This window comes from Peromyscus californicus, unplaced genomic scaffold (genome assembly GCF_007827085.1).
Source record: "Peromyscus californicus insignis strain IS unplaced genomic scaffold, ASM782708v3 Scaffold_16__1_contigs__length_79575227, whole genome shotgun sequence".
In the NCBI taxonomy this organism is placed as follows: Eukaryota; Metazoa; Chordata; class Mammalia; order Rodentia; family Cricetidae; genus Peromyscus; species Peromyscus californicus.
Window position 1 is genome coordinate 3,664,737 of NW_026294458.1, and position 27,890 is coordinate 3,692,626.

The following is a 27,890-nucleotide window of genomic DNA, read 5'->3' on the forward strand; positions in this document are numbered from 1 at the left end:
AGAGGGATGTGACTGTGTCGCTCAGGACTGCTGCTGGGAATGACCAAGAGTGGGGAAAAACCTTCACAGAAGTTATTTGCAGAAACTAAGTGTGGTGACCTACATCTTTAATCCCAGCACTCAGGAGACAGAGGCAGGCAGATCTCTGTGAGTTCCAGGACAGCTTCTTCTACAGAATGAGTTCTAGGACAGCCAGGGCTACACAATGAGACTTTATCTCTATTACTTTATATATCTATTGGCTCTCCAGCACAGCTGTGCTGCATCAGGAAGCAGGCCCTGCACCCACTGTACCCCAGGTTTCCAGAAGTGACAGGGCTGCAGCCCCACTGTCTGCAGGAGAACAAGAAGTTACACGAGAGAAAGCCGAAGGAAGGAGGCAACGCAGCGGTGGAGGACACTAATCCAGGGCATGATGCACAGCGTGAGCAGGGCCAGACCTCGGCGCCATGCAAGAGGAACTTCCCTGCCAGACCTCGGAGGAAGTCTTTGGCAGAGGAAGAGTTGCCCCTGTGGGCTGTCACCCAGAGTTGGCGGTGGTGACTGAAACGACTGTATCTACAGAGTCACTGGATTTCATTCATTCATTTAGTTGTTTTTGTTGTTTGTTGATATATAGCCCTGGCTGTCCTGGATCTCGCTCTGTAGACCAGGCTGGCCTCAAACTCACAGAGATCAACCTGCCTCTGCCTCCTGGGATTAAAGGTGTGAGCCATTCTGCCTGGCTGAATTACTGAGATTTTAGAAAGCATTTTTTAAGGAATTTGCTCAAACATGAGTAGCTGGAACTTAAATCATTTGACAAGTGAATACTCACCACAGCAATTACAGGAATGAGCACCCCCAAATTCCCCGCACTGCTGGAAGCCTAGAAAAATGGCAGAAACATTTCTTTTACAAACAAACAAAACCTCAACAGTATTGTACAGACTAGAATTCCCTAATCGAAGAAGAACAATGGGACACACACATGAGTCTAGACGCCCACCTGTGCACTATTGGGTTCTCGCACCTTTTCTGTGTTGTCATTTAGACTATGAACCCTAGTCCCATGCTGCGTAACTCAACTTTGTGCACGTGGCGCCGAGGACTGACCCTGGAGTTTGTGCACGTTGCACGAGTACCCTACGAGGATAGTTGTGATGGGGATGGGCAGAGACAACTTAAATGTCAAACACAGACCATTAGTTAATGACTGCATAAATAGTGGCAACTACAGAACTGTGACACAGTCATTAAGAAAACAACTTTCTGAAAAAAGTTTAGTTACCTTGGAAGAGTGCCGATAGAAATGTTAAATGAAAACAAATCAGGGTTTACAAGGACCCTCTGATTCAATTATAGGTAGGTAATATATACATGCAGAGAAAATATGCCCAAGCATTATCAATGATTTCACCTAAGTAGAGGGATTATGGCTTTTTACTTAGTAAGTTTCTCTATCTTTTCAATAAGTCAGGAAATCCCAGAAAATTTAATAATTAAATGGTTAAGTTCTCTAGACAGGCCCCAAAATATGGCTAAACTGTAACAAACACTCGTGGGGAGCTGCGGGAGCCCTGAGTGAATGTGTGTTGTTCCCCTGGGTAAGGCTAAGAGGGATCAAAGCCTCTCTCTAGTCTCAGTGCAAATGGTGACAGTGTGCGACTGTTCACTGTGACAACTGACTTGCAACAGCAGCTTCCTCCTCCTCAATGACTGCAGCCTGCGATGGCCCTACAGAGACCTCCGCTGTGCTGCACACCATAAACACAGGTTCTGGGTGCTGCGTAGGAGGCGCGCCACTGGGCAACACAGCCCACCTCATCTCAGCCTGTCTGCATGATGTGTCCTGCTTTACTCCCTCATTGGTCCAGTCAGGTTCCAGGACCAGATCACACTGGACTTGGCAGACAATGATGTCAAACTAGAAGAATGCACTTAGAATCTGTATTTATAATAGTGATGGTAGATATGGGTGCTGAGGACCCACTCTGACCAGGAACTGTTCTGAACGCTTCTCTTGCATTAACTTCTGGCAAGATTCACCGAAGATCGGAGCATCCTGCCAAAGCCACATGGTCCCTTGGGGAGGTGCAGAATCCCACTCTGGTTTTCCTGGGCCATAGCAGGTGAGCAGTGGTCCTCTTTGCTCTAAACTGGAGAACTCAAAGCCTCAGGGCTGCACAATGAAATGGAACCCCCCTCCATGGGTCTTAGATTAACTTTTTTTTTTTTTTTTTTTTGGAGACAGGGTCTCACTGTGTAGCCCTGACTGGCCTAGAACTTGCTATGAAGATTAGGCCAGTCTTGAACTAATAGAGATCCACTCTACCTCTTGAGGCTGGGATTAAAGGCATGGGCCATCACATCTGGCAGTTATAGACAGTTATGAGCCAGTATCTTCCTCTCGCTTCTACAGGCTCCCCTTACCCAAGAAGGCCCTATTTCAGTAAACACTTGGCAAACAGTAACTACTCTACAAAGAACTTAAGAGAAGATGGAATTCTGGCGCTGCTCTTCTAGCCTGTGAAAGCATTACATTCTAGGAGTCTTGAGAAAGTGTGGCAAGAGGAAGCAAACAGGAGTGACCACAGGTCCCAGTAGGTCAGTGGGGCCCGGGGCCCACTTCCTGTGGGAAAGAAGGTTCCTGAAACATCAACACACCTCCTCAAGTGTCCAGTGCATCACCAGCTCTCCTCTCCCACCAGCCTAACACTTAGTCTCTCCTGAGAACCGAGAAAGTCACCATCCTGGGAGTCTTGATAAATTGGTCAGAAGAACAAGGCTGAATTATGGACAAGGTCTTTTATTTATTTATTTATTTTTATTTCATGTGCATTGGTGTTTTAACCTGCATGTATGTTTGTGTGAGGGTATTGGATCCCCTGGAACTGGAGTTACAGACAGTTGTGAGCTGCCATGTGGGTGCTGGGAATTGAACCTGGGTCCTCTGGAAGAGCAGCCGGTGCTCTTAACCATTAAACCATCTCTTCATCTCTCCAGCCCCTATGGACAAGGCCTTAAACAGGTTCTTTTCTTTTCTTCTCTTTTTTTTTGCATCACCTTGACCAAGACTTTCACAGGAAGGATTCCATGGAGATGTCAACTCAGATATTCCCTCCACAAGGCATTTGTGACCAGCCTAGTCTGAAGTGCTCCTTGCTGGACTGCCTTGTTCTACACTCCTACAAAGCCTCTCAAGTAGGGGTACTGGTGCGATCTTACTTACTTGACCCTCACCTGGAACAGCAGCCAGGACTCGGCAGCACCGGGCCACATCCTAACCATTACTGTCTCTTGCATGTGCGCACAGCTGCTGAGTAGAGAGCTGCTGCAACAGAAGCTGTCTGGACCCTGCAAAGCCTACAGTATCGACGGCCTCACTCTGTCTAGTAAGTGGGCTGACCCTGACTGGTAACAGTCCCTGGCACACACTGTGTGAACAGTGACCGGGAAAGAGGAAGAGGAGAGAACAGTGTGAGAGCATGAAAAGGGAAGCCTGGGAGAAGGCTGGCTATTAATGGGGAGATGATGTGGTAAGAGTCTCCTCCCGTCTTGAACACCCCCAAATACTCTACGTGAGCATTTAAAAGGTGGCATTCTGTCTGTCCACGTGGGCCTGCCTTTCTAGAACAGTCTGACAGCAGATGAAAGATGGCACCCTTATGTTCCAGTGACAGCAGGCAAGGTCCTCCTCAGCACAGGTTCAGGCCCAGAGCACAGGGGGAGAGCTGCCCGGGAAGAAGCCCATGCTGCTGTTGTCCCCGGGGCTGACACAAGCCGATGCAGCCAGGTGCGGAGGCCGCACGCCTCCCTAACCCACCAGCATTCTGAGTGAGAGCCCACTCTCCCTTTTCTTAGTTTCTCCAGATGTTCTTAAACCATCTAACAGATGACAGGTGCAACTCAGTGGTGGGCTTGGGCCCCAGAACAAAAAATAGACTACATTTAAAAATTAAATAATTTAACACAGAAAACATCACATTTCAACCAAGACTGCCTCAAAACCCAGCACCCTTTCTTCCTACCTTCAGGGCGGGCCCCTTCTCACTTGCCCTCTCACTGGCCCGTTTCCCCTCCAGGCCCAGCTGCACAAACAGTTCCAACAGGTTCATCAACAACTCGTCCACAAGATGCTCTTCCTGAATGTTGGCGGCAATGTTGGCCAGGGCATTGATCACTGCTAGGGAACAGTGCCTAAAAAAAAAAGGAACCAAGTCAAACCCACTGCTGAACCCTCAGCTGTGCTGGGGCCTGCCTCACCATGCACAAGGGACTCCATGTCACCTTCAAGACAAACAGACCCTGAAAGTGAATGGCTGAATAAATGACTACGGACCTCTTGACCAAGGATCTGGTTCAAGGAGCTGGATATGGGGGACCCTGATTTTCCTCTGAACGTTAAAGGCTCACTGAACATCCAGAATTACTCAGTTCTAGGCTTTTCTGCTTGAGTTCTGTTTTTCTCCTTCAAATCACAGAGAACCTAAACATCATTTCTCTTGATGACCAGCTTCTCGCCAATGTTCCCCACCTGAGCTCCCCACCAGTGCTCCCCACCACCCTGGGACTGATGTTACTATCAGCAGAAGTGAACAGAAAGGAGTCCCGGGACCACCTGTCTCTGGATTATGGACGTCCTACAATAAACCCTAGGAGTGAAACTGATGCTGCCCCTTCAGCCAGAGGCAGTGGGCCAGGCCTCTGCAGTTCTGCAATCAGCAGCTCTGATACTTCCACAGTATGTTACTGACTGAGGCACGCAAGCCTTTGCACCTTGGTTTCTTCCTGTGTGAAACAAGGATAACAATTCTCTCTTCCTAAGTGGGAGGAGTTAAGCGCTGAGCAGAGTCTGGTCCCTAGCAAATGCTAGTCACAGCCAAAGACACTCCTTTCCCAGCTAGGTAAAGCCTGGCAGGGCAAGGGGAAACAAAAGCGATCAAATGTTCCCACTAGTAAGAAGACAAGTTTTGGAGCTGTGTGTGTGTGTGCGCGCGTGCGCGTGCACACGCGTGGTGTGTAGGGGCTGGAACTCAAGGCCTCATGCATGCCAGGCAAGTGCTCTAACACTGAGCTATATCCTCAGATTGACAAATCATTTCGATGGCAATAAGAGGCTTTATGGGGAAAAAAGGCAATTTCAATCAGAAGCTGAAGAAACCGCAGCATGAGATTAGTAGGAACTATATACACCGAGGGAGGGGAGAAATCAGAAGACCGCCAAAGGGCAGAGAGGGGCCAGCAGGGAGCAGGAGAGAGCAGGAGGTGCCTAGGGACAAGGATTCCTGACCCAAGTGTCAGCTCCATGCAGACCAGGACAGACAGAGGTAGAGGCCAGTTTGGCTGGGACCCCAATCTAGTCCTCAGATTGTTTACAGACTGGTCACACAACAGTGGCAGTGAGGAAACACTGAGGATCAACTGCTCCTCACTACCCACGAGAAACTGGCTGCAAAACTCCCAAGGGCAGAAAAAAATCCTTTCATTAAAATGGTGTGGTAGCTGGGTGTAATGGCAACCAGCATTCACTTGTAATCTCAGCACTCAGATGGTGGAGGCAGGAGCATCATGGGTTTGAGGCCAGCCTGAGCTACCACATTAAGATTGTATCTTAATAAACAAAACAAAAAGTAAACGAACTAGGATAGTATTTGCATATAACTATCTATGCACACATTCTTGCATATTTTAAATCATTTCAAAATTACCCATAGTACTTAACACAATGTAAATATCACAAAAAGTGCTTTTTGTTTGTTTATTTGGTTTTTTTTTTTAAAGATAAGATTTCACTATGTAGCACAGGGTAGTTTGGAACTTGCTATGTGGCTCAGGCTAGCCTTTAACTCTCAGCCCTCTTGCCTCAACTCCCTAAGTGGTGGTATTTCAGTATGTATTACCTCTTCCAGCCTAGAAGATGTTTGATTATTTGGAGACTGTTGATGAGGAAATCTGAACATGGACAAAATTAGACACACGTCTTTGTTCCAACACTTACTACATGTTGGAGGAGGTCAACTGTGTAACAATGCCAAGAGCTCATACTAGTCAAGAACTTTCATGTATACATTCTCCCACCAAAGAACCAACCAGACCATGCCTGCCTAGCTTCCGGGATCAACTGAGATAGGGTGCATTCAAGGTGGTCTGGCTGCCGACAGATCCACATGTACAGTTCTCTTCACTCACACAACTGTAGATGTGCTCTTTGGCAGGTGAAGTAACTGAGGCACAGGTAAGTTTTCACTGAGGCAAGGCAGCTGCACTGCTGCCCACTAAACTGACATGGGGAGGATCTTAGAGGAAACTTGTATTTAATAATCAAAAACAGAGGAGCCTGGTGACCAGGAACAGTGATGCCAACACAGGGGCTCTCTTCTCTCCACTGTCTCACGTCTTTGACCTTTCTTCTTACCTTCTCTCTCTTCTGATCTGACAAACTCTTGTGAGATCCTTCAAACAGGAAGAGACATGGCTCTTCCTCGTGACATTCTAGGTAAAGTCAAGAAGCATCTCTCAAGTCTGCCAAGGAAAACTGGCCAGGCTTTGCACAAATACAGAATGCTCAAGGATTTAAATGTCTGTTCTCTTGGGCCCTCCAAATTCCGATGCATCTCTACCTCCGCCCATGCTTTTTTTTTCTTGGTGCTAAGAACCAAACCTAGGACCTTATACTTGCTGGCCAATTGCTTTCATTAAATCTCCAACCCCCAAATTCTTCTTTTAAAAATCTAACCTAAGAAAAGCATACTCACAGGCTGCTGGTGGTGGTGTACGCCTTTAATCCCAGCACTCAGGAGGCAGAGTCAGGCGGATCTCTGTGAGTTCGAGGCCAGCCTGGTCTACAGAGCAAGATCCAGGACAGCCAGGGCTACACAGAGAAACCCTGTCTTGAAAACAAATAAACAAACAAACAAAAAACAGCAAACAAACAGAAAAGCATACTCACACAGCTTTTACACAGCTATTACACTGTTATTCAATGTAGCCCTTCTGGTATGGAAGCTAGAAAACTATCTAATATCCAGACCAGGGCCTGGTTAAAGCCTTGGCACAATATACAATGTGGTACTACACAGCTATTTAAAGCAACACACAGGGCAACATTTCAGGTGTCGCTGGCATGTTGCTTATGTATAGGAAGCAGGTCACTTAGATGTGCATTATGGGCCTATGTGGCAGAGAAGGGAGCAGAGCAGAGGGCCACAGGTGTAGTTCAGCAATGAGCTGCTGCCATGTGTGGGTTTTCACACGCTGCCTTGCATGTGCACTGATTTATAGCATACAGTTAGTAAGAAGACTAACACCCACAAGTAAATCCTCAAACAGAGTTAAATGCTGTCAGGATCTAAAGCAGCGCGGTACAGAAGAATACCTGTAGCCATGGTCTTTGTAGTCTTTGGTGGCCGAATACACAACTGAACTGGCCTTCACACTGATTTGCTGGAAGAGGTTCCACACTTCCTGATAGATGTATTGCTGGAAGAGAGCAAGAGGTACTGTCACCATGCCTTGATTCCCGGGGCCACTCCAGACACGGGAGCCCCTGCCATCACCCAGGGAGAGAGGACCACGCAGGGCATATTTTTTCATGCATGTGTGCATTTGAGTGTCCAGGCGTGCATACAAGGTCAGAGGAAAACTTGTGGGGTTGGTTTTCTCCTCCCACCACTCAGGTTCCAGGGACTGAATGCACGTCAGCAGCTCTCAGCAAGTCTCTTCCCACCGGGCCATCTTTGCCCGCTGTGTCTACTGATTTATATACAGGGTCTCATGATGAAGCCCTGGCCGGCCTAGAACTCACTATATAGAGCAAGCTGCCTTTGAACTCACAGAAATCCTCCTGCCTCTGGATTTAATCCCACGTGCTGGGATTAAAGGTGGACACATCATGCCTGGCCTATTTTTTCTTTTAATATATGTGTGGGTGTCTGCATGGGAGTATATGCACGTGACGCAGGTACCCTCAGAGGCCAGGAGTGAGCATCAGACCTCCCAGAGCTGAATCTTGGGAGGCCCTGAGCCACCTGACTGGGAGCCTAGGACTGAACTCGGGTCTTCTACACGGGTAGTATGCAGTTCTAGCCACTGAACAATCTTTCCAACTCTGTTGTTTTTTGAGACAAGGTCTTCTATACAGCAAAAAATGAGTTTGAACTCCTAATTCTTTTGTCTCTACTTCTCAAATGCTGGGACTAGAGATGATTATCATGGTGTTGGCCTGAGGAGATTCATTTCTAGAACTGTAAGAAAACCAAAATCAAAAGTAAAAGAGAAGCAGCTTTCATTTAGACCTCATTTTATGCTAGCTACATTGTAAGAAATGGGTTTACACTTCTTTTCCTGAGAGCCGTGCAACCACCGTTACACTGTTCTCACCTCCTGAGAGCCGTACAACCACCGTTACACTGTTCTCACCTCCTGAGAGCCGTGCAACCACTGTTACACTGTTCTCACCTCCTGAGAGCCGTACAACCACCGTTACACTGTTCTCACCTCCTGAGAGCCGTGCAACCACTGTTACACTGTTCTCACCTCCTGAGAGCCGTACAACCACCGTTACACTGTTCTCACCTCCTGTTACACTGTTCTCACCTCCTGAGAGCCGTGCAACCACTGTTACACTGTTCTCACCTCCTGAGAGCCGTACAACCACTGTTACACTGTTCTCACCCCCTGAGAGCCGTGCAACCACCGTTACACTGTTCTCACCTCCCGAGAGCCGTGCAACCACCGTTACACTGTTCTCACCTCCCGAGAGCCGTGCAACCACCGTTACACTGTTCTCACCTCCCGAGAGCCGTGCAACCACCGTTACACTGTTCTCACCTCCCGAGAGCCGTGCAACCACTGTTACACTGTTCTCACCATGCAGTGTTGAGACCATTGTGAGAATTTAGCTCAGTTTCAAGCACATTAACAGTGCAATCTTACACTCCTTACAATCAAAGGTTTCCAGCTCTGGCCTTACTGCAGGGTTTCCTTACATTTCCAGTGATAACCAGGCAGCCCAGCTGATCGATGATGAGCACGTCCAGGGGCGAGGGAGGCTGGCAGAATTTCTGCTGCAGGATCTGCAGAATTGGCTCCATGACCTTTGGGGTGTCCCTCAGAGCCACTGCGATGTGTCCCAAGGCACGGATGGTATGGTCAGGAATCAAGTGAGCATCCCTATGGTGGGGAGGAAGAGAGGTATTTGAAAAGCTCGGAGAGCCAGGCATGGTAGAGCAGGTCTTTAATCCCAGCACTCAGGAGGCAGAGGAAGGCAAATGTTTGGGTTCAAGGCCAGCCTGGTTTATAGAGTGACAGCCAGGACAGTCATGACTCCACAAAAAAAACCCTGTTTAAAAACAAACAAACAAAAACCACCAAAAAACAATCAAACAAAAAAGCCTCCAAAAACATCTCACCATTGCAGCTTTAATCCTTATTGTGTACTGTTTACAGAACCTAATAATCCAGGATAGCTGGGTGTGCCAGGACAGTCTTGTGACTGAAGCCATGAAATGGCTGTAAAGCTCCTTCAGCAAGACTAAAGGTAACAGAAAGCTGTGGTGATATTTTGTTTGTACTCTAACAAATACAATTTGCCTGAAGATCAAAAAAAAAACAAAACACGAAACAAAACCAAACCCTCCAAAAGTTAAAAGAAGCTGAGGCATGCAGGGGTGAAACAAAACCAAGAGACCCTAGCCTAGACCTTGATTTCCCCGTGGCCTTGAAGCAGCTTCTTCTGAAGGAACTGCTGTGCTCCCTCACCACGTTCAGAGACAGAGACCCGGACTCTAACTCTAGCACTGTGGTCCAGAATGTACATTTGTGGGTAGGACTGACCTCGGCCCTTCAGCAGACCCAAGGCATGGCTAGGCTGTGAGCAGGGAAGAGGCACAGACACACAGTGGCATGCACTGTGACTGAGCCCGCAAAGCACATCTGTGCTTCCAAATGACAGACACATACTTGTCACTCTCCTGGGAGATGTAGAGCCGGTTGGAGAGGCTAGCCAGGAAGGCCTCCACTATCACCGGGTCCACAGTCAGGCCAGCCTTCAGGCACCTGTGCAGCAAAGAAGTCCAAGTGACATCAGGTGTTAAGACGACAGATTGGTTTTGTTTGTTTTCTGCTTGGTCTGCTCCTTGCTGAGTTGTACAACATTTTACAAAGCAGCTCTGAAGTCTCTACTTCAGAAATCTAAATGAAAAGCCATGCCATAGCATGAATTTAAGGAATTATAACGGATTTCGCCCACTTGGTAGTATCTATTCTAGAAACAATAACTTAAATCATTTTGCCTGTGCTGATGGGATAGATCAGCTTCCTTCAGAATAATGTGCCCATGCTAATTTCAATTTCACACTTCCCTTACCATTTATAGCAACTGACTCAAAAGACAGATGTTCCCAGATAGCTGAAGGAACATCAGTACTGAGCCCCTCACCCCCCCCACCCCCCCCCCACCTCCCCACCTCCTGCTGATTAACTCCAGGGCTTTACAAATGCAAAGCACATGTCCTGCCACTAAGCTGCACCCTTGATCCCCACCAAGGGTCTTTTATTAAGGAGAGATGCTTATGCTATAAAGAAAACAGAAACCTTTAAAAGCCTCTGAGAACATGAAACCTTCTTTCTCAGGTGTGTCCTGCTCGCCTCATCTGTCTGGCTCTTAAGGCATACTGAGAATGAGGAGCCAGAATTCAAAGGGAGGCACACACACATTCATATCAATTAGAAAGCATTTGACTTTCGGACTGGGAGAGAAAGAGCACGCGGCAAGTCTCCACAGCAAAGAACACTTAATCTCATTGAAAACAACAGCAAAAACTGTCGCGGGATATTTGATCACACTGTATGAAGATGTGTCTCTGCCAAGGCACCTTCTGATTGGTTTAATAACGAGCTGAATGGCCAATAGCTAGGCAGGAGAGGATAGGCGGGACTTCTGGGGAGAGAGAGGAACTGGGGGTGGGGGTGGGGGAAGACTCTGGGAGGCGGGGATTTGCCAGTCAGCCAAAGAAGTGGGGCACACTATACTGAGGAGAGGTAACGAGCCACGTGGCAGAAGGTAGATTAATATAAATGGGTCAATTTAAGTTTTAAGAGCTAGTTGGGAACAAGCCTACGCTAAGGCCAAGCTTTCATAATTAGTAAGAAGTTTGTGTGTCATTATTTGGGAGCTGGCAGTCCAAAGAGAGACCTGTAGCAAAAAGCCTCTGACTTAATTGAATATTATAAAGAAAAAATATAATTACATGTTACTTTGGAAAATGAGCCAATGGATCAATCCTTTTTTAATATATTACAAATTTTATCTAATAAGCATTTCTATTTTTCTGACAAAGAAAAGGCAGCTTTTTAAAAAAAAACAAACAACTCTTTTTATACATATACAATATGCAGAAACAAGCTGTAAATGAAAAAGATTACCTCACTCCTTTGCATCAAGCCTCTGCCCACTTGCTGTCCCCTCCCTCAAAGCTTCCTTCAGCTAGAGCCCTCACCTGCAGATGTTGTCAATGGCGATGTCCCGGAGCTGCTCATACATGGATGGCTGGTTCTTCTTACCCGGCAAGACATTCAGGGTTGACTCAGAATGCTCATTGGTGACACTGATTTTTATATCATTGCCAGCAACTAAAAGTGAAAATTCAAACTGGTGTCTGACTCAGATTCACTTCCATCCCCTTTGTCTCAAGCTTTAGCTTGTAAAAACAAGCACCCAAACATCCAACCACATCTCACTGCTGGCTTTCTTTCTTCTTCTTTTTTTTTTTTTTTTGTTGAGACCACAGGATCTCACCATGTAGCACTGGCCTGCTTGGAACTCACTATGTAGATCATGCTTGCGTCCTTAAAGGCACGCACCACCATGCTGTGGGATGTCTTTCTGTATGCTATGAATATGTGTTGCTACCACTGGTTAATAAAGAAGTGCTCTGGCCTGTGGCAAGACAGGTTATAGCCAGGTGGGAGATCCAAGTAGAGATACAAGAAGAGAGGCGGAGTTGGGGGAGATGCTGCGAGGTGCCAGGGGAGCAAGATATAACAGAACACAGGTAAAGCCACGAGACACGTGGTAATACACAGATTAATAGAAATGGGTTAGTTTAAGATGTAATAGCTAGCTAGCAATAAGCCTGAGCCATTAATTAAAACCAAAACAGTTTTAATTAATATTGAGTCTCTGAGTGATTATTTTATAAGCTGCTGCAGGACCAAGTGGGCCACAGACAAGCTTCTGGTTACAACTGGCGCCCAGACTTTGGCAAGAATTTCCACATAAAACCTGAGAGCTTAAAAAAATGGTTCTAGCCGGGCGGTGGTGGCGCACGCCTTTAATCCCAGCACTCGGGAGGCAGAGCCAGGCGGATCTCTGAGTTCGAGGCCAGCCTGGACTACCAAGTGAGTCCCAGGAAAGGCGCAAAGCTACACAGAGAAACCCTGTCTCGAAAAACCAAAAAAAAAAAAAAAATGGTTCTAAAACAGAATCAAGAACAGCTTACTAGTCCAGGTCTCATTATGGGCCATGGTACAGAGACGTGTCCCCTGGCCATGGCTGGCTTCTGTGACAACATGGAGGACTCCCAGTTTCTCATGGGCAGAGACACAAAGAGGCTTCTCCCAGCCGCTGTATGACAGTTTGGGAGCACAGCCACAGCCTTAAAAAACACAGGCATGCTACTTAATATTGCTTCCTAGAATTGGGGAGTTAAGCATGACTCATTGGTACCTGTGCCATGTTGAAAAGCAGAGTGGACCGGGTGGCAGTGGCACACGCCTTTAATCCCAGCACTCGGGAGGCAGAGGTAGGCGGACCTCTGTGAGTTTGAGGCCAGCCTGGTCTACAGAGCAAGATCTAGGACAGGCACCAAAACTACACAGAGAAACCCTGTCTTGAAAAACAAAACAACAACAACAAAAAACAAAACAACAAAAAAAAGAAATGCAGAGTGGGGTGAAGCCAGCAGCCAAGGCTGCCACTTGGGTCCTAGCCACACAGCTTAGCAGTTTAAAAACTCTCCTGGTCAGAAAAGGATTAAAGATATACAATAAAACATTCACATGGAAAAAAACCTCTAAATGGGTTACAGTGTGTTTAAAAATATACATAGGCTTGGGAGAGAAAAGAAAAAGGATAGACAAAGTCCTTAAAAAGTAAATAGAATAATAAAAAAAAAGTCACGTAAAGATAGAAAATACAGAGGGTCTGGATACTATATATTATTCTGTTGTCTTAGGGATTTTTCAACTGCAGAGAGGCATTTGATTGTAGGGGCTGCTAAGTTAAACCAACATATATATTTTAAAGGTCTCTTGACTTCAAAATTTGGGTCTAAGGATATGTTGCTTTGGAAAAGAGGTTCTGCTTTTCTTTCCACAGAAGACGAGAAGCTGTGGATTCCTTCCACGTTAATATGGTTCCATCAAGGAAGACCCTGAGAGGTCTCCAGTGGGATCTATGGACCAGATGATCCAACATCCACAACAGCTTCAAGGCAGCTGGCTAAGACGATCCAGCTTCACAGACTACTACAATCAATATTAGACAATAATTCTAAATTTTCTCAGGATCCCTATAAGATTGCCAGCGCCCCAAATCAGCAAGAAGTAGTCTAGAAACTACACCCACATTCCCAAAAATAAATTATGGATGTTTGTCTTTGTTTAGGGGTTAGTCACAAATTATTATTGGTCATAGTCAATCACTTTCTAAAAGAAGAAAGGGGGATATGATATAGAAATGATAGGATAAAACGATAGATAATTAACTCCACTTTAATCCAAAAAAAACCCCAAAAAACTGTTAATCTCAAAATACTTTACATTGGTATGGATTTTGGTTTATTAATACAAATTTAAGGTCAGTTTTGCTATACTGTATATATATTCCTACTCTTTTTTTTTTGTTTTGTTTTTCGAGACAGGGTTTCTCTGTGTAGCTTTGCGCCTTTCCTGGGACTCACTTGGTAGTCCAGGCTGGCCTCGAACTCACAGAGATCCGCCTGGCTCTGCCTCCCGAGTGCTGGGATTAAAGGCGTGCGCCACCACCGCCTGGCTATATTCCTACTCTTGTTTAAGATATTATGTTTATGCAGTTCATTTAAAATTATAATGTATAATTAAGAAATACAGATTAATAATTAGTCATCTATGATAATCAAACTTATAGTCATGTTAGTTAAGCTTTCTAGATATACAAAGACATATTTCAATTAGGTAAGTAATCTTTAACACTTCAAAGACCTACAGAATATGGCATTTAAAATATTTTAAGAACTTCGACTTTTCTGGATAGTGAGACATATCTGTACCCGGCAGCACCAATTACTTCAAAGAGGATGATGGGCATCAAAGTTTGCTTACAATATAGAAAAGGCTAGCCATATGGGTAAGAAACTGCTCTTGCCTGGACTGCTTGACAGTATGCAGTACAATCTGGACATCCAGGACCCATGTGAAAATGACCACTCAGCTTGCCAAAACAAGGCAGGATGGTCCTTTAGGTTCCTGCTTTGCAGAAGAAACTTCCAGACATTCTGCAGGACACAGAGGAAAGCCACTGACAAACTTTGCCATTAGGCAGAACAGTCCTTCAAATTTCCTGCTTCTCTGAAAAGTCTGCCAGAGACTCTAGGCCTGTAGGCCAAAGATGGATGCCCCAACATTACAGAGGAACTTTGGATGACTGTCCAGGCAGCCAGATGTCTCTGTCATTTCTAGAATTATGGACGTTGCTTACAATGCACTTCCTGTTTACTCAAGTAATATTATATACTTCTGGGGTCTTTGATAGAGTTGAAGACTAGATAGTTATAATTACAGTTTTCCTTGGTTATGATAAAAGGTTAATTTGATATGAAACTTTAGACTCATAAATATAGAATGAATGATAGAGTATTTTCTCTAATTTTACCAAATACAAATAGACTAGATATTGTAACTGTAATTCTTGCTTGATAACTGTTTTGTTATATATAATTTTACTATGTTAAAGTTAAAACCATCCTTTTTGATTAGACAGAAAAGGGAAGTGCTGTGGGATGTCTTTCTGTACACTGTGAATATATGTTGCTCCCATTCGTTAATAAAGAAGCTGCTCTGGCCTAGACAGGTTACAGCCAGACAGGAAATCCAAGCAGAGATACAGGGAGAAGAGGGTGGAGTCAGGGGAGATACTGTAATAGAACACAGGTAAAGCCACGAGACATGTGGCGATACATAGATTAATAGAAATGGGGTAATTTAAGATGTAATAGCTAGCTTGCAATAATCTTGAGCCATAGACCAAACAGTTTGTAATTAATATAAGTCTGTGTTTATTTGGGACCAAGCAGCTGTGGGACACAGGAAAACTTCAATCTACACCACCACGCCTAGCTTACTGACCAGACCAAACATTTTAGAAGCAAGAATCTGAGACCAACAGAAAAGGTGAAGGAACATGTTTAAATCAAAAGGACAGGTGGCTTATAAAGTTTACAAACTTGCTTAAAAAGTAAGCTCAACAATTTCTTAATGAACCATTTTTTAAAAAATGTCAAAGTCAGGCATGGTGGCACACACCTTTAATCCTAGCACTCCAGAGACAGAGGCAGGCAGATCTCTGTAAATCCAAGGCCAGCCTGGGGCAAATAGTGAGTTCCAGGACAGCCAGGGTTATATAGAGAGACCCTATCTCAAACAGCAACAACAACAAAATAAATAAATGAATGGCAAATATCCACATGAATGCAGCTTTGATGCTCAGTGAGGCATAGTCCTGTTCTGGGACTCCAAGCAGGTCAAAGTGTGTGTGTTTGGGTGGTGGTGCATGTGACAGAAGCCTGGAAGATCCTAAGCACAAACCTAAACATTTACACCATTCCTTAACAAAGTTACAATGCTAGAAAACATCACAATTATAAATCAAGGATTGCTTTTCTTCTGTTTGAGTGTCTTTAAGGACTGGGGGAGTCTTCTGACAGCTAGGTTTGGGTTTCTTTATCTGAAGGGAAAAAGATAGCAGTGTAACTATGCATGACATTAACTACATTAGTGCCTCACATCCACGAAGGCTGGACTAATTAATTAGTTAATTAATCAATCTGTACTAATTACTATTACATGAGAAGATCTGCTCTGAGCCTGCATCCTCTTATGAGGCAGTGGGGAGCATGTAAGGCAGTGTACATGAGACTCCTAGCCCAGCTGTGAGGCATGGAGGGCTCCCACTTACTTCCTCAAGAGAAAATGCAAAACAACAAAACAAAAACCAAAGCCAAGATTACAAGAGGTCTCCAGTGGGAGGCAGAGAAAGGCCTGAAACCTAGGGAATAGGGATCTGTAGAGAAAGAGAGAAGGAAAGATACAGAGGAGAGGAATGGTCCACAAAAGTACGGTCAGAACTCAAATAATTACACAGCCCCCCCTCCCAAGGATCCAGAAGCCCTGAATGCTGAAGATGAGAATTTGTGGACTATTAGTTGAAGATGTGTTACATTTGTTTATGCTGTGGAATATTTGTTTAATGATGCAAAGGTGTGTTGCATTCTTTGTTTTTTGGTGTTTTGAGACAGGGTTTCTCTGTGTAGCTTTGGCACCTTTCCTGGAACTCACTCTGTAGCCCAGGCTGGCCTCGAACTCACAGAGATCTGCTTGGTTCTGCCTCCCGAGTGCTGGGATTAAAGGCGAGCGCCACCACCGCCTGGTGTTGCATTCATTTATGTTGCATTTGCTTAATTCTGTGAAACTGTGTTACTTTGCCTGCCTAAAACACATGATTGGTCTAATAAAGAGCTGAATGGCCAATAGCTAGACAGGCGGGGCTGGCAGGCAGAGAGAATAAATCTAGGGAAAGAAGATTGAGGAGTGAGAGAAAAGGAGGAGAGGAGGAGGCCAAGGGCCAGCAACCCAGCCACACAGCCAGACGTGGAATAAGAAGGAAAGAAAAGACATACAGAAATAGAAAAAGGTAAAAGCTCAGAGGCAAAAGGTAGATGGGATAATTTAAGTTAAGAAAAGCTGGGCTGGAGAGATGGCTTAGCGGTTAAGAGCACTGGCTGTTCTTCGAGGGTTCCTGAGTTCAATTCGCTGCGACCACATGGTGGCTCACAGCCATCTGTAGTGAGATCTGGTACCTTCTTCTGGCCTGCAGGCAGATGTGCAGACAGAGTACTGTATACATAATATGTAAATAAAATATAAAAAAAAAGAAAAAAGAAAAGTTGGCTAGCAACAAGCCAAGCTATGGCCGGGCATTCATAAGTAAAAGTAAGTCTCCATGCATTTATTTGGGAGCTGGAGGGCAGGCCCCCAAAGAGCAAAGAGTAAAGAATAAAAGCAAACAACTATAAGAACGATTACCTGTGTGGTACTGACTGTGGTACTTATAGAGCTTCACCAGCACCGGGGATGGAATCACCAGAAAGTCTCTCAAAGATGGTGTCACCGAGTGTACCACCACTGGGAACCTTTCACACAGGCGGCCCAGACCCTGCAACACAACATCAGTCCATCATGCTGTCTGGAAAGGATCATCCAAAAGGCCTTAAGCCTTCTGATATCAGACCCAAACTTCCAAAATCAAAGTTCCCAGAGACTGCCTGCTCACGAGTTAAGAAAGGGAAATGGTACTGATTCTTCACCAATCAAGGCACATATATTTCTAAGACTGTTTGTTTCTTTTAAGTAAACAAATTAAGGTACAGAGTAGGCTGTTAAGCAATGGTAGGTAAGCATTCAATGGGGTCTCTATCAAGGGGAGCCTTAGCTAAGCAAAACTGAGCGTTATAACCAGATCATCTCTCTGCGAGGCCCTGTGGTCGATGTCTACAGCTCACCTGCTGGCCTTGATTACACGTGAGGCAGTGTCACCTCAGGGAGGACCACAGGTCCTCTTTAAGGCAAGCAGCTCTTGCAGAAATACATGGTCCTATATGGAGCAACCTGCCCTCAGTTCATAGCAGGCTCTAATCAGACGCTTTAAAGGACAACTTTGTTGCCTTTGTTTGACACTAGAGAATCAGCTTCAGCCTGAGCCACAGTAAGGACACCTGTGAATGGGAGTCTATGGAAACTGACCTGTAGACAGCAGATTAGCAAGGGCAAATGGGCAATGATGACCTTGCTGGATGTCTTGGATTGCAGCTTTTCAGACAGCTTGATGCAAAGGTTTTCTGCACCTTAATTTAAAATCAGAAACAGATACAAATGACCACCAAAGCCCAACATTCAGAAAATGTTCTTTTTTTTGTCTTTTTTCTCACCCTCGGAGATGAGGACTGAACCCAGGGTCTACCACTGAGCTAAATCCCCAACCCCAGAAAATATGTTCTTACTGATTAATCACAGGACTTAGTAAACCTTATAGAAATATCTGTTACAGGTATCAGCTCTAAGAGCAACATTGGGAGTCTTGAAGCAGGCACCCACATGATGTGAGCCTACACTATCTTCTCTGTGGTGGGACCCCTCTTGTCTCACAGTGTTCTACTCTGCAAGAATGTTTCTCAGACTCCCCCACCTATTAGACCAGACTCTTACCCTTCAGCTATGAACCTACACCTCTCAGAGCAAAGTCTAAAGAACCTTCAGAAAAGCAGCAGGGAGAACGTACAGGCTTGGAGCCGTGGGCTTCCCCCCCTCCCAGGTCCAGGGAGAACGCACAGGCTTGGAGCCTTGGGCTTCCCCTCCTCCCAGGTCCAGGGAGAATGCACAGGCTTGGAGCCGTGGGCTTCCCCTCCCCCCAGGTCTACTGCCTCACACTGTAGGACAGGACAGCAAATGCCTGGGCCAAGTATTCTAGAAGTCACTTTGGGAAACACATAGGGGGATCCTTGGGTAGGCCCAGAGCTTACAGGATACAGGGAGGTAGCTTGGGGCTCACCCTGCTCGTCCTTCACAGCCCACACCATGAGGTCCACACAGGCAGCATTTGCTTGGCATCGCAGTTTGAGGGGGCTCATCTCACTGTGGACCCTGTCTGCGTCATGTAGAATCTTCTGGAGCTCCCCTTGGCTCATGTTGAACTGCTCCAACACAAAATCATGGATCTCTTTCACAAAGGAGGTGGGGAGGTCTGTGGGAAAGAGAGTTTGGGGTGGGGTGGGGGTAGTCACAGAGGGAAATAGCCACAGCACAAGACAGGTAGCGGGTGCCGACAGCTAAGGCTGCTCCCTCTCCATGGAAACAAGGGTGGTATACAGTTGACAGAAGTAAACTAAGGTGGTAAACAGTTGACAGAAGTAAACTAAGGTGGTATACAGTTGACAAAGGTAAACTAAGGTGGTATACAGTTGACAAAGGTAAACTAAGGTGGTATACAGTTGACAGAAGTAAACTAAGGTGGTATACAGCTGACAGAAGTAAACTAAGGTGGTATACATTTGACAAAGGTAAACTAAGGTGGTATACAGTTGACAAAGGTAAACTAAGGTGGTATACAGTTGACAGAAGTAAACTAAGGTGGTATACAGTTGACAGAAGTAAACTAAGGTGGTATACAGTTGACAGAAGTAAACTAAGGTGGTATACAGTTGACAGAAGTAAACTAAGGTGGTATACAGTTGACAGAAGTAAACTAAGGTGGTATACAGCTGACAGAAGTAAACTAAGGTGGTATACAGTTGACAAAGGTAAACTAAGGTGGTATACAGTTGACAGAAGTAAACTAAGGTGGTATACAGTTGACTAAAGTAAACTAAGGTGGTATACAGTTGACTAAAGTAAACTAAGGTGGTATACAGTTGACAAAGGTAAACTAAGGTGGTATACAGTTGACAGAAATAAACTAAGGTGGCCTCTGAGGCGCTGCTGTGGTTCTGAGAGTGCCTGCAGGGCCGAGCATGAACAGTCTGCCACCGCCCTTCAAAAGCATACAGTCTGTCGGTCACAGAAGTCAGACCCGGGCTTTGGTTTGGCTTTGGCTTATTCTGAATCTGTTTTGGGGATCAGTCCAGTGCTTATTTCTGCAGACAAGTGCTCTACACTGAGCTATACTCTAAGCCCATAGCACTGTCTTTTAAGCAGTCAAAAACTAGAACTCGGACATACGAAATACCAATAAAGGGTTGTATTATCAATGAGTTAGTTCAGGTGAAAGATTAGAGACTTTCCAAATTCTCATCCTTGGGGCCTGAAAATTCCAGAACTACTGTGATAGGCAGAGGTCAGATCAGTAACAGATAGCCAAGGCAAGAGGACTCTAGGATGTCAGGCCGGGTTCGCTATCCCTAATGTACTCCTGAGGGAATGCAAACCTTCGATGCTATGGTCCACATAAAACTGTTTCTCAGGGGGCCTCTTAATTAGATTAGGAATAGTTAAGTAAATTATAGTGTATCTATATCTTAGAAATCTATAGAGTCACCAAAACATATATAAGAGGAACATTTAATGTTATGAAGAAATAGAATGGGAAAAACACATGAGAAATTGGGAGGAAACGCTAAACCTTTTATTTTCTAAAATGTCTAAATATGATATGTAAAGCTATATGCACAGGACAAAGATACAATGTGTGCAGAAAAACATATTAGGAAATAAATCATCTCTTTAGCCATCATTGGCAGGATTAGCATCAGGGACAGATTTTTTTAAAAATTTCCTTATTTCTACTAAAGTTCAGTCATGTGATCATGCTGCTCACATGTGATCTTTTACTTTTGGAGATAGAGGGATCTTGCTATACTGTCTCAACTGGTCTCAAACTCTTGGGCTCAGCCCACCTTCCAAGCAGCTAGGACTACACCCATAAGCTACATCTGCTTTTATGTGTGATTTCTAAGTTGGCACCAAGAGAAAGCAAGTACCAGACTGTGACAAAGGCCTGGGACCCCACCCCTGTACTCACACCCACACCCCAACACCCTTACCTTTCATGTGGTGCAGAGTGTCTCGAAGCACTTTGAACATGGTCAGGTAGAGGGCATCACTGAAGGTTGTATAGTAGAGGTCGGCGCTGGGATTGGCCTGCAGAGGAGACAGACACAGGGCCACAGGGCAGAGACCCCCTGAACTGCCTTTGGTCCTGCAGATGGCCCAGCAAGCAGCTACACTGTATCAGTGTCTTAGCAATCTAAACTGAGCAGCCACTGACTGTAACTCACAGCAGACATCTTCATCATATTCAGTACAAGGCAAAAGTAAATGTGAGGCCCACGCCCTGCCTGCTGTCTACCAGGCAGGAGTTATATGACCCACAGAAACAACACCAAAACCACTAACATTTCACAGTCTTTGGTGACATAGAAATAAAGGAGGTGGAAGACCACCAAAGTGGCCACCAGACCAGAGGGAACCCAACATTACCCATCATTCTGAAGGAAGACACTATAGCTTGGACACTTCCAATTTTGAATTATCCCCTCCCCGCCAGATAGGGTTTCTCTATGTAGTCCTGGAACTCAATCTGTAGACTAGACTGACCTCAAACTCAGAGATCTGACAGCCTCTGCCTCCCAAGTGCTGGGATTAAAGGCATGTGCCACTACCACCTGGCTTGAACTATTCTTTACCAATCTAATATGAAATGTAGTACTTGGGGAAGAAAAACCTCAAGACAAGGTCTAGTGAGTTAAGATGCAGTCCTTAGTGTCTGGATATTAGCAACTAGGAGAGGACGGAGGAAGCATGGGGTGGAGAGGGGCATGCGATGTTAGGTTGCTCAGTGGCAAGAGTCATAACAGTAGCAAAATTACAGCTATGAAGTAGCAATGAAATAATTTTATGGTTGAGGGTCACCACAACATGAGGAACTGTATTAAAGGGTCACTGCATGAAAACCACTGGTATAGATTTTAGACTGTCCAAGGCCAGTTTTCAGGCCTCAGCTTCCCAGCATGCCCTCAGTCATTTATGACCATAGACTGATAAAAGAAACCAGGGCTGGAGAGATGGCTTAGTGGTTAAGAGCACTGACTGTTACTCCAGAAGACCCAGGTTCAATTCCCAGCACCACATGGCAGCTCACAACAATCTGTAACTTTAATTTTAAGGGGAGCTTAAAATTTTGGTCTCTGTGGACACTGAACGAACATGGTTATACAGACATACATGTAAGCAAAACATCTATACATATAAAAAATAAAATTAAACCTCAACAAAAAAGAAAGAAAGAAAGAAAGAAAGAGAGAGAGAAGAAAGAAAGAAAGAAAGAAAGGGAAGAAAAGACAGAAAGAAACTGAGAAGCCTCTGAGACCACAAACTCAACCCACAGTGAGAGTCACAGGGAAGACGCCACTTGCAAACGGTGAAGATCTGTAGCAAAGTAGCAGGCTGCAACTCAGAATTATGACAATGTAGCCCTTAGTCAGGGCCAAGCAAGGGCAAACTACACACGCCACAAAGGCTAGCGTCAAAGTCTGCCGGTGGCAAATGCAGAGCAAACCTTGGCTCCAAATACATTTTAAAAAGTCCCTCAGATACATAGCACATACACTTAAAGTCCAGGGGTTGCAAATCCCTGTAAGTACACCTTGCAGCTCTGGAAGCAAGAAAGGAGCAAGGAAAGGACCCAGTCTGACCGCAAGCTCCCTGAGTGTGTGACACGGGCACACTAGTTAACCCTCCTTAACCTTCCAGGTGTGAAATGGAGACACTGACCACCAGCCAGAGGTACCGTGTGGTGGTGTGGTGAAAGGAGCCAGGGTAGGCAGGCAGCAGGGAGGTGTGCTGAGACTGGGGCTGCACTCACTGCAAGCAAGCCTGCACGCCAACCCTCCTACCAACAGCTGTGCTTCGTTAGGCTAACTTCATGGTAATGTCCTCAGAAGGTACGTACTTCCATCACGCTGGCTACAACTGCATCTAAGGACTTTAGAACAGGCTCCTCAACGATCTTCTTCACCTGTTAGAGAGACAAAAATCACATGAGGCAGCTTACAGAGAGACAGGAGTGCTAGCTTCTTCTACCTAAGGACAAATGTGTTGATAGACAAAACCCATAAGAAGGCTGAGGTGGAGCTCAATAGTAAGGAACATGCTTAGCATACCCAAGATGCCGGGGTCAATCCTCAAAATTTTTAAAAAGAAGAAAGCCAGGGACCGAAGAGTTAGTTCAGTGATTAAGAGCATTTGTTGTTCCTGTAGAGGATCCAGGTTCGGTTCCCAAGCCACACGGGACTCACAACTCTGTAACTCTAGTTTGAGGGGATCTGATGTCATCTTTTGACTTGCACTATACATGCACATGATGCACATATATATGCAGGCAAAACATTTACATGCATAAAATAAAGTAAGTAACTTTAAACATTTAAAAGAAAAATGGAAAGAACCAAATAAATTTGTAGTGACAAATGTAATGGAAAGTAGCTCAACAATATATCAACTGAACAATGATCAAGCCATATGCAGAAAACGCCCTTACTATTCCAGCATCACTTGAGACTTTTCTTATCCTGAATATGAATGACGATAAAAGTAAAGGCAGTGACTGACCAACTCCCTCAAAGTTGCCAATGTTAGATTTCCTTTCCTTTCTTTCCTTTTTTTTTTTTTTTTTCTTGGTTTTTCGAGACAGGGTTTCTCTGTGAAGCTTTGCGCCTGTCCTGGAACTCACTTGGTAGCCCAGGCTGGCCTCGAACTCACAGAGATCCGCCTGGCTCTGCCTCCCGAGTGCTGGGATTAAAGGCGTGCGCCACCACCGCCCGGCCCTTTTTTTTGTGTGTGTGTGTGTGTGCGCGCGCGCGCGTGCGGTTTTTCGAGACAAGGTTTCTCTGTGTAGTTTTAGTGCCTGTTCTGGATCTCACTCTGTAGACCAGGCTGGCTTCAAACTCAGAGATTAGCCTGCCTCTGCCTCCCAAGTGCTGGGAATAAAGATGTGCACCACCACCAGCCAGCGGCCAATGTTAGATTTCTGTTTTCAAGATGTCAGAGTGTTCAAACTGCTCAGTTACCAAGCACAGCTATGAGGAAGATTCCTGCAATGAAACCATCTCCTGGACATCAGGAACTTTAGACACTGATGGCTCCTAGTGGCCTGGGACAGTAGCTCACTGGTTCTTCTCTAAGCTTGAGCACACATCATACATCCTCTTCATTCGCTGGGGACCACATTTGTGTACCATCACCAAGTTTCTCTCTCTCTCTCTTTTTTGGGGGGTTGGATTTTTTTTTTTCTCTTAGAGATAGGGTTTTACTATGTAGCCCTGGCTGGCCTCAAACTCACAGAAATTCCCCTACATCTACCTCCCTAGTGCTGAGATTAAAGGCGTGCACCACATCCTACTTTAATTTAATTTTTGTTTTTGAGACAGGGTCTCTCTCACTCTATGGCCCCAGTTGGCCTTGAACTCACTGCACTCTTCTTCTAAAGATCCACCTATTTCAGCATGTAAACAATGGCACCAAAGCCTTCTGTGACATCACCCTGTCAGAGGCTACCCAAAGAAACTCAAATTAGAAACTCAGGTTTTATATTAACACAACTCCTCTTCCGAGTAAATCAAATATAAAGGAAAAGCACTGTTTTTAGTGGAGTCTGAATGCTTGGACTGAGCCTGCCCCTGCCCTGGATCTGCATATTCTTGGCAGACTTGACAATGGTCTCTTCTGAATGGACATGTAGGATGCCTCTCCCACACACTCAGGCACTACAGAATGTGTCCTGAGTGAATGTGTTCAAAGCCAAAGCAACCATCATCTCGCAGAGTCCAGCTGAGGTCCACGGTGAACCCGCACCCAGGCTTGGAGCAGGGCGCTCTTCTCCCCTAGGGAAGGGCTAGGGCACGTAGAGACTGGGAAAGACGGGGGGGGGGGGGGGGGGGGGGGGGGGGGGGGGGGGGGAGCAGGGAGCCCTCACTGGCATTGGGTAAGGCTTTCCAGGTGTGGCGAGTTGGGGGAGGGGTGCCCATACTGTAAGGAGCCCCTAACCTCCTACCTAGGCTCTATAGGGACCCAATAATTTCACTGGAGGAGTTCTGCCTCAGTTCCTCCTTGGGACCTGGGGAGGGGTAGACACTGCTTACATCCCCTTAGGGAAGGAATTTTACTCTCCTCTCTGTAATTGTCAGTTTATTATGTCGATTGTACCTGGAAATAATGGTACAGGCTGAATACCCTAGGCCAAAAATCTGAAATCCCAAATGTTCCCAAATCCAAACTATTTTTACATCAGTATGTTGTCCCAAGAGGAAAATTCCACATCTGACAAAATTATTCAAGACACTGCATAAGCCAGGCACAGTAGGCAGGCCTGTGGTCCCAGACAATCAGAAGGCCAGGATAGGAGGAGCTCTTGAGCTCAGAAGTTTGAGTTTGGCCTGGGCAACAGAGCAAGAGATTTTCAAATAAAATAAAAATATAAAATAACTTTCTCTATGTGTAAGGTACATAGAAATGAAGAACAAATGAGGACTGGAGAGATGGTCAGAGGTTAAGAGCACTGGATGCTCTTCCAGATGTCATCCTGAGCTCAATTCCTAGCACCCACGTGGTGGCTCACAACCATCTATAGTGATATCTGGCGCCCTCTTCTGGCATAAAGTCATACATGCAGATACAGCACTCATGCACAAAATAGATCTAAAAAAAGAACAAATGAATTTCATGTTTAGATTTGGGTTTCATTCTATGATATCTCATTATGCATAGGAAAAAATTAATCTGTAAATGACCCCAAATCCTAACTATTTCTGGTACCAATCATTCTGGATGAGAGATAGTCAACATATATCCTAAGCTTTCCTGTTAAAAACAAACAGCCAGGCAGTGGTGGGTGGAGCACGTCTTTAATCCCAGCACTAGGGAGCCAGAGGCAGGCGGATCTCTGAGTTCGAGGCCAGCCTGGTCTACAGAGGGAGTTCCACGACAGCCAGGGCTACACAGAGAAACCCTGTCTTGAAAAACCAAAATAAATAAAAATTAGAGGCTTCTGATGGGCCCTAGTGGCACAAATCTGTAACCCCAGCTACTTGGGAGGCTGAAACGGGATGAACTAATGAAGCTCAAGGCCTGCCTGGGTAAAACGGCTAAGCCCTGTTTCAAAATTAAAAGTATGTGTTTTCTGTTTTTGTTTTAAGCCTAGGAATATAGCTCACTGACAGAGAGGCCTGAGCTTCAACCCTAGTACCATGTTAGCCAGGCACAGTGATGCATGCTGTCTCGGCACTCGGGAGGCAGAGGCAGAGGGACTGGGAGGCCAGCCAGAGCTCACAGCTCTCAAAAACCAACCGCAGCCTTTTGCTGCCTGCTCTCCCCATGGTCTACTTACCACCAGAGCTTGCTTACCAAGTTCAAGAGTTCCCGAAGCATTTCCAGTGGAATACTGAACTCCTTATAGGTGATGCCATTGAAGAGCGGGGAGACAGAAAAGCTGGAACTGATGGTGGAGAAGTAGTACTCGGGCTCCAGAGCAGTTCCATCAGGCAGGCAAGAGGCTGCCAGGAGAGAACAAAGTAAAATAAAAAGACATGACCAACTGAGATCATCCCCATAACCAACACAGCTGCACATGTCTCTGCTGATACTACAATTCCTTTTACCCCAGGCTTCTCTGAACTCAGTCATTCTCTTGCTTCAGCCGCCCAAGTGTTGAGACTACAGGAGTGTGCCCACAGCTCTCCTTTTTTTTTTTTTTTTTTTTTAAGGGAGGGAGGGCTTATTCTGGCTCATATTTTGAGGGAACATTGCAGTGAGGAAAGTGTGGAAGTGGAAGTTATGGGGGCAGAAAGCTTGACGCTGCTTGATCACATCTGGGTGAATCAGGATGCCAAGAGCCCTCCTTATACTTCTATTTTTAAAGATTTGTGAGTGTGAGAGTGTGTGTGTGTGTGTATGTGTGTGCACTCAAGCGCACAGGAGCCCATGGAGGCCATAAGAGAGCATCTGCCCCCTTAGAGCTGGAGTTACAGGTGTTGTGAACCACCCAATCAGGATGATGAGAACTTAACTGAGGTCTCTCTTTCTTTCTACCTTTTCGGATCAGGATGTGAGCTCTCAGCTACTATTCCAGCATAATGCCTGCCTGCCTACCTGTTGCCATCTTCCTGACATGATATGGTCATGAACTCACCCTCTGAAACTGTAAGCAAGCCCTCAATCAAATGCTTTCTTTTTTTTCTTTTTAAAACTTTTAAAAGATTTGTTTTATTTTATTTGTTTGGTTGTTTTGCAAGCATGCACACATGTGCACCACATGTGTGCCTGCTGGATCCCCTGAAACTGGGATTACAAATGGCGGTGAGCTACCATGTGGATGCTGGGAAGTGAACACAGATTCTCTGCAAGAGCAACAAGTGCTCTTACCTGCTGAGCCCCCTCTCCAGCCCCTAAATGCTTTCTTGTATAAGTTGCTTGGTCATGGTATCTCTTTACAGCAATAGAACAGTGACCATGACAGATGTTAACTTTACACCTCTCTGAAAAAGTCATGTAAGAATAAATATGGACCCCAAAGCAAACGATGGATCAAAAGTCATTGTTTTTCTTTATCTTTATTATTTCAACTATGTGTATGTGTATGTGTGTGGTGGGGAGGGGTATATGCACATAAATGCAAATGCCCACAGAGGTCCCAGGTGTCAGATCCCCCTGGAGCTGGAGTTACAGGCAGTTGTGAGCAACCTAATGTGAGTGCTAGGAATTGAACTCAGGTCCTTGGGAAGAACAGTATGTGCTCTCAACCACTGAGCCATTTCTCCAGCCCCTAGAAAATCATTATTAGAACATTTTATCAGAAAAGTATCATTAGAAAATAAGTAAGTCTAATATTGTCATATTAAATAATGATAGACAGCCCAGAGTGGTGGCTTATGTTTATCATTCTAGCTATTTGGGAGGGTGAGACAGAAGAAGTGCAAGTTCCAGGCCAGCACGGTCTATACTATAAGACCACACCTCTTAATAAACAAAGGGCCTTAGAAGCAGCTCAGTGGTAGAGCACGCAGGCTCAATCCCCAATACCACAAAAAATAAGTCATGGCAGACAATGT

General features: G+C 45.4%; 1 protein-coding gene across 1 annotated transcript in view; it reads right to left on the minus strand.

Moving 5' to 3' along the window:
* Pi4ka (phosphatidylinositol 4-kinase alpha) overlaps nt 1–27,890 on the minus strand; it is a 145,229-nt gene that overhangs the window by 69,555 nt on the left and 47,784 nt on the right. Inside the window, 12 exon segments of the mRNA XM_052740031.1 lie at nt 818–868; nt 4,011–4,179; nt 7,358–7,461; nt 8,970–9,153; nt 9,943–10,038; nt 11,481–11,613; nt 17,323–17,452; nt 18,040–18,140; nt 18,845–19,036; nt 20,832–20,928; nt 22,739–22,804; nt 26,188–26,336. Coding sequence (XP_052595991.1) covers nt 818–868; nt 4,011–4,179; nt 7,358–7,461; nt 8,970–9,153; nt 9,943–10,038; nt 11,481–11,613; nt 17,323–17,452; nt 18,040–18,140; nt 18,845–19,036; nt 20,832–20,928; nt 22,739–22,804; nt 26,188–26,336 — 1,472 coding nt within the window.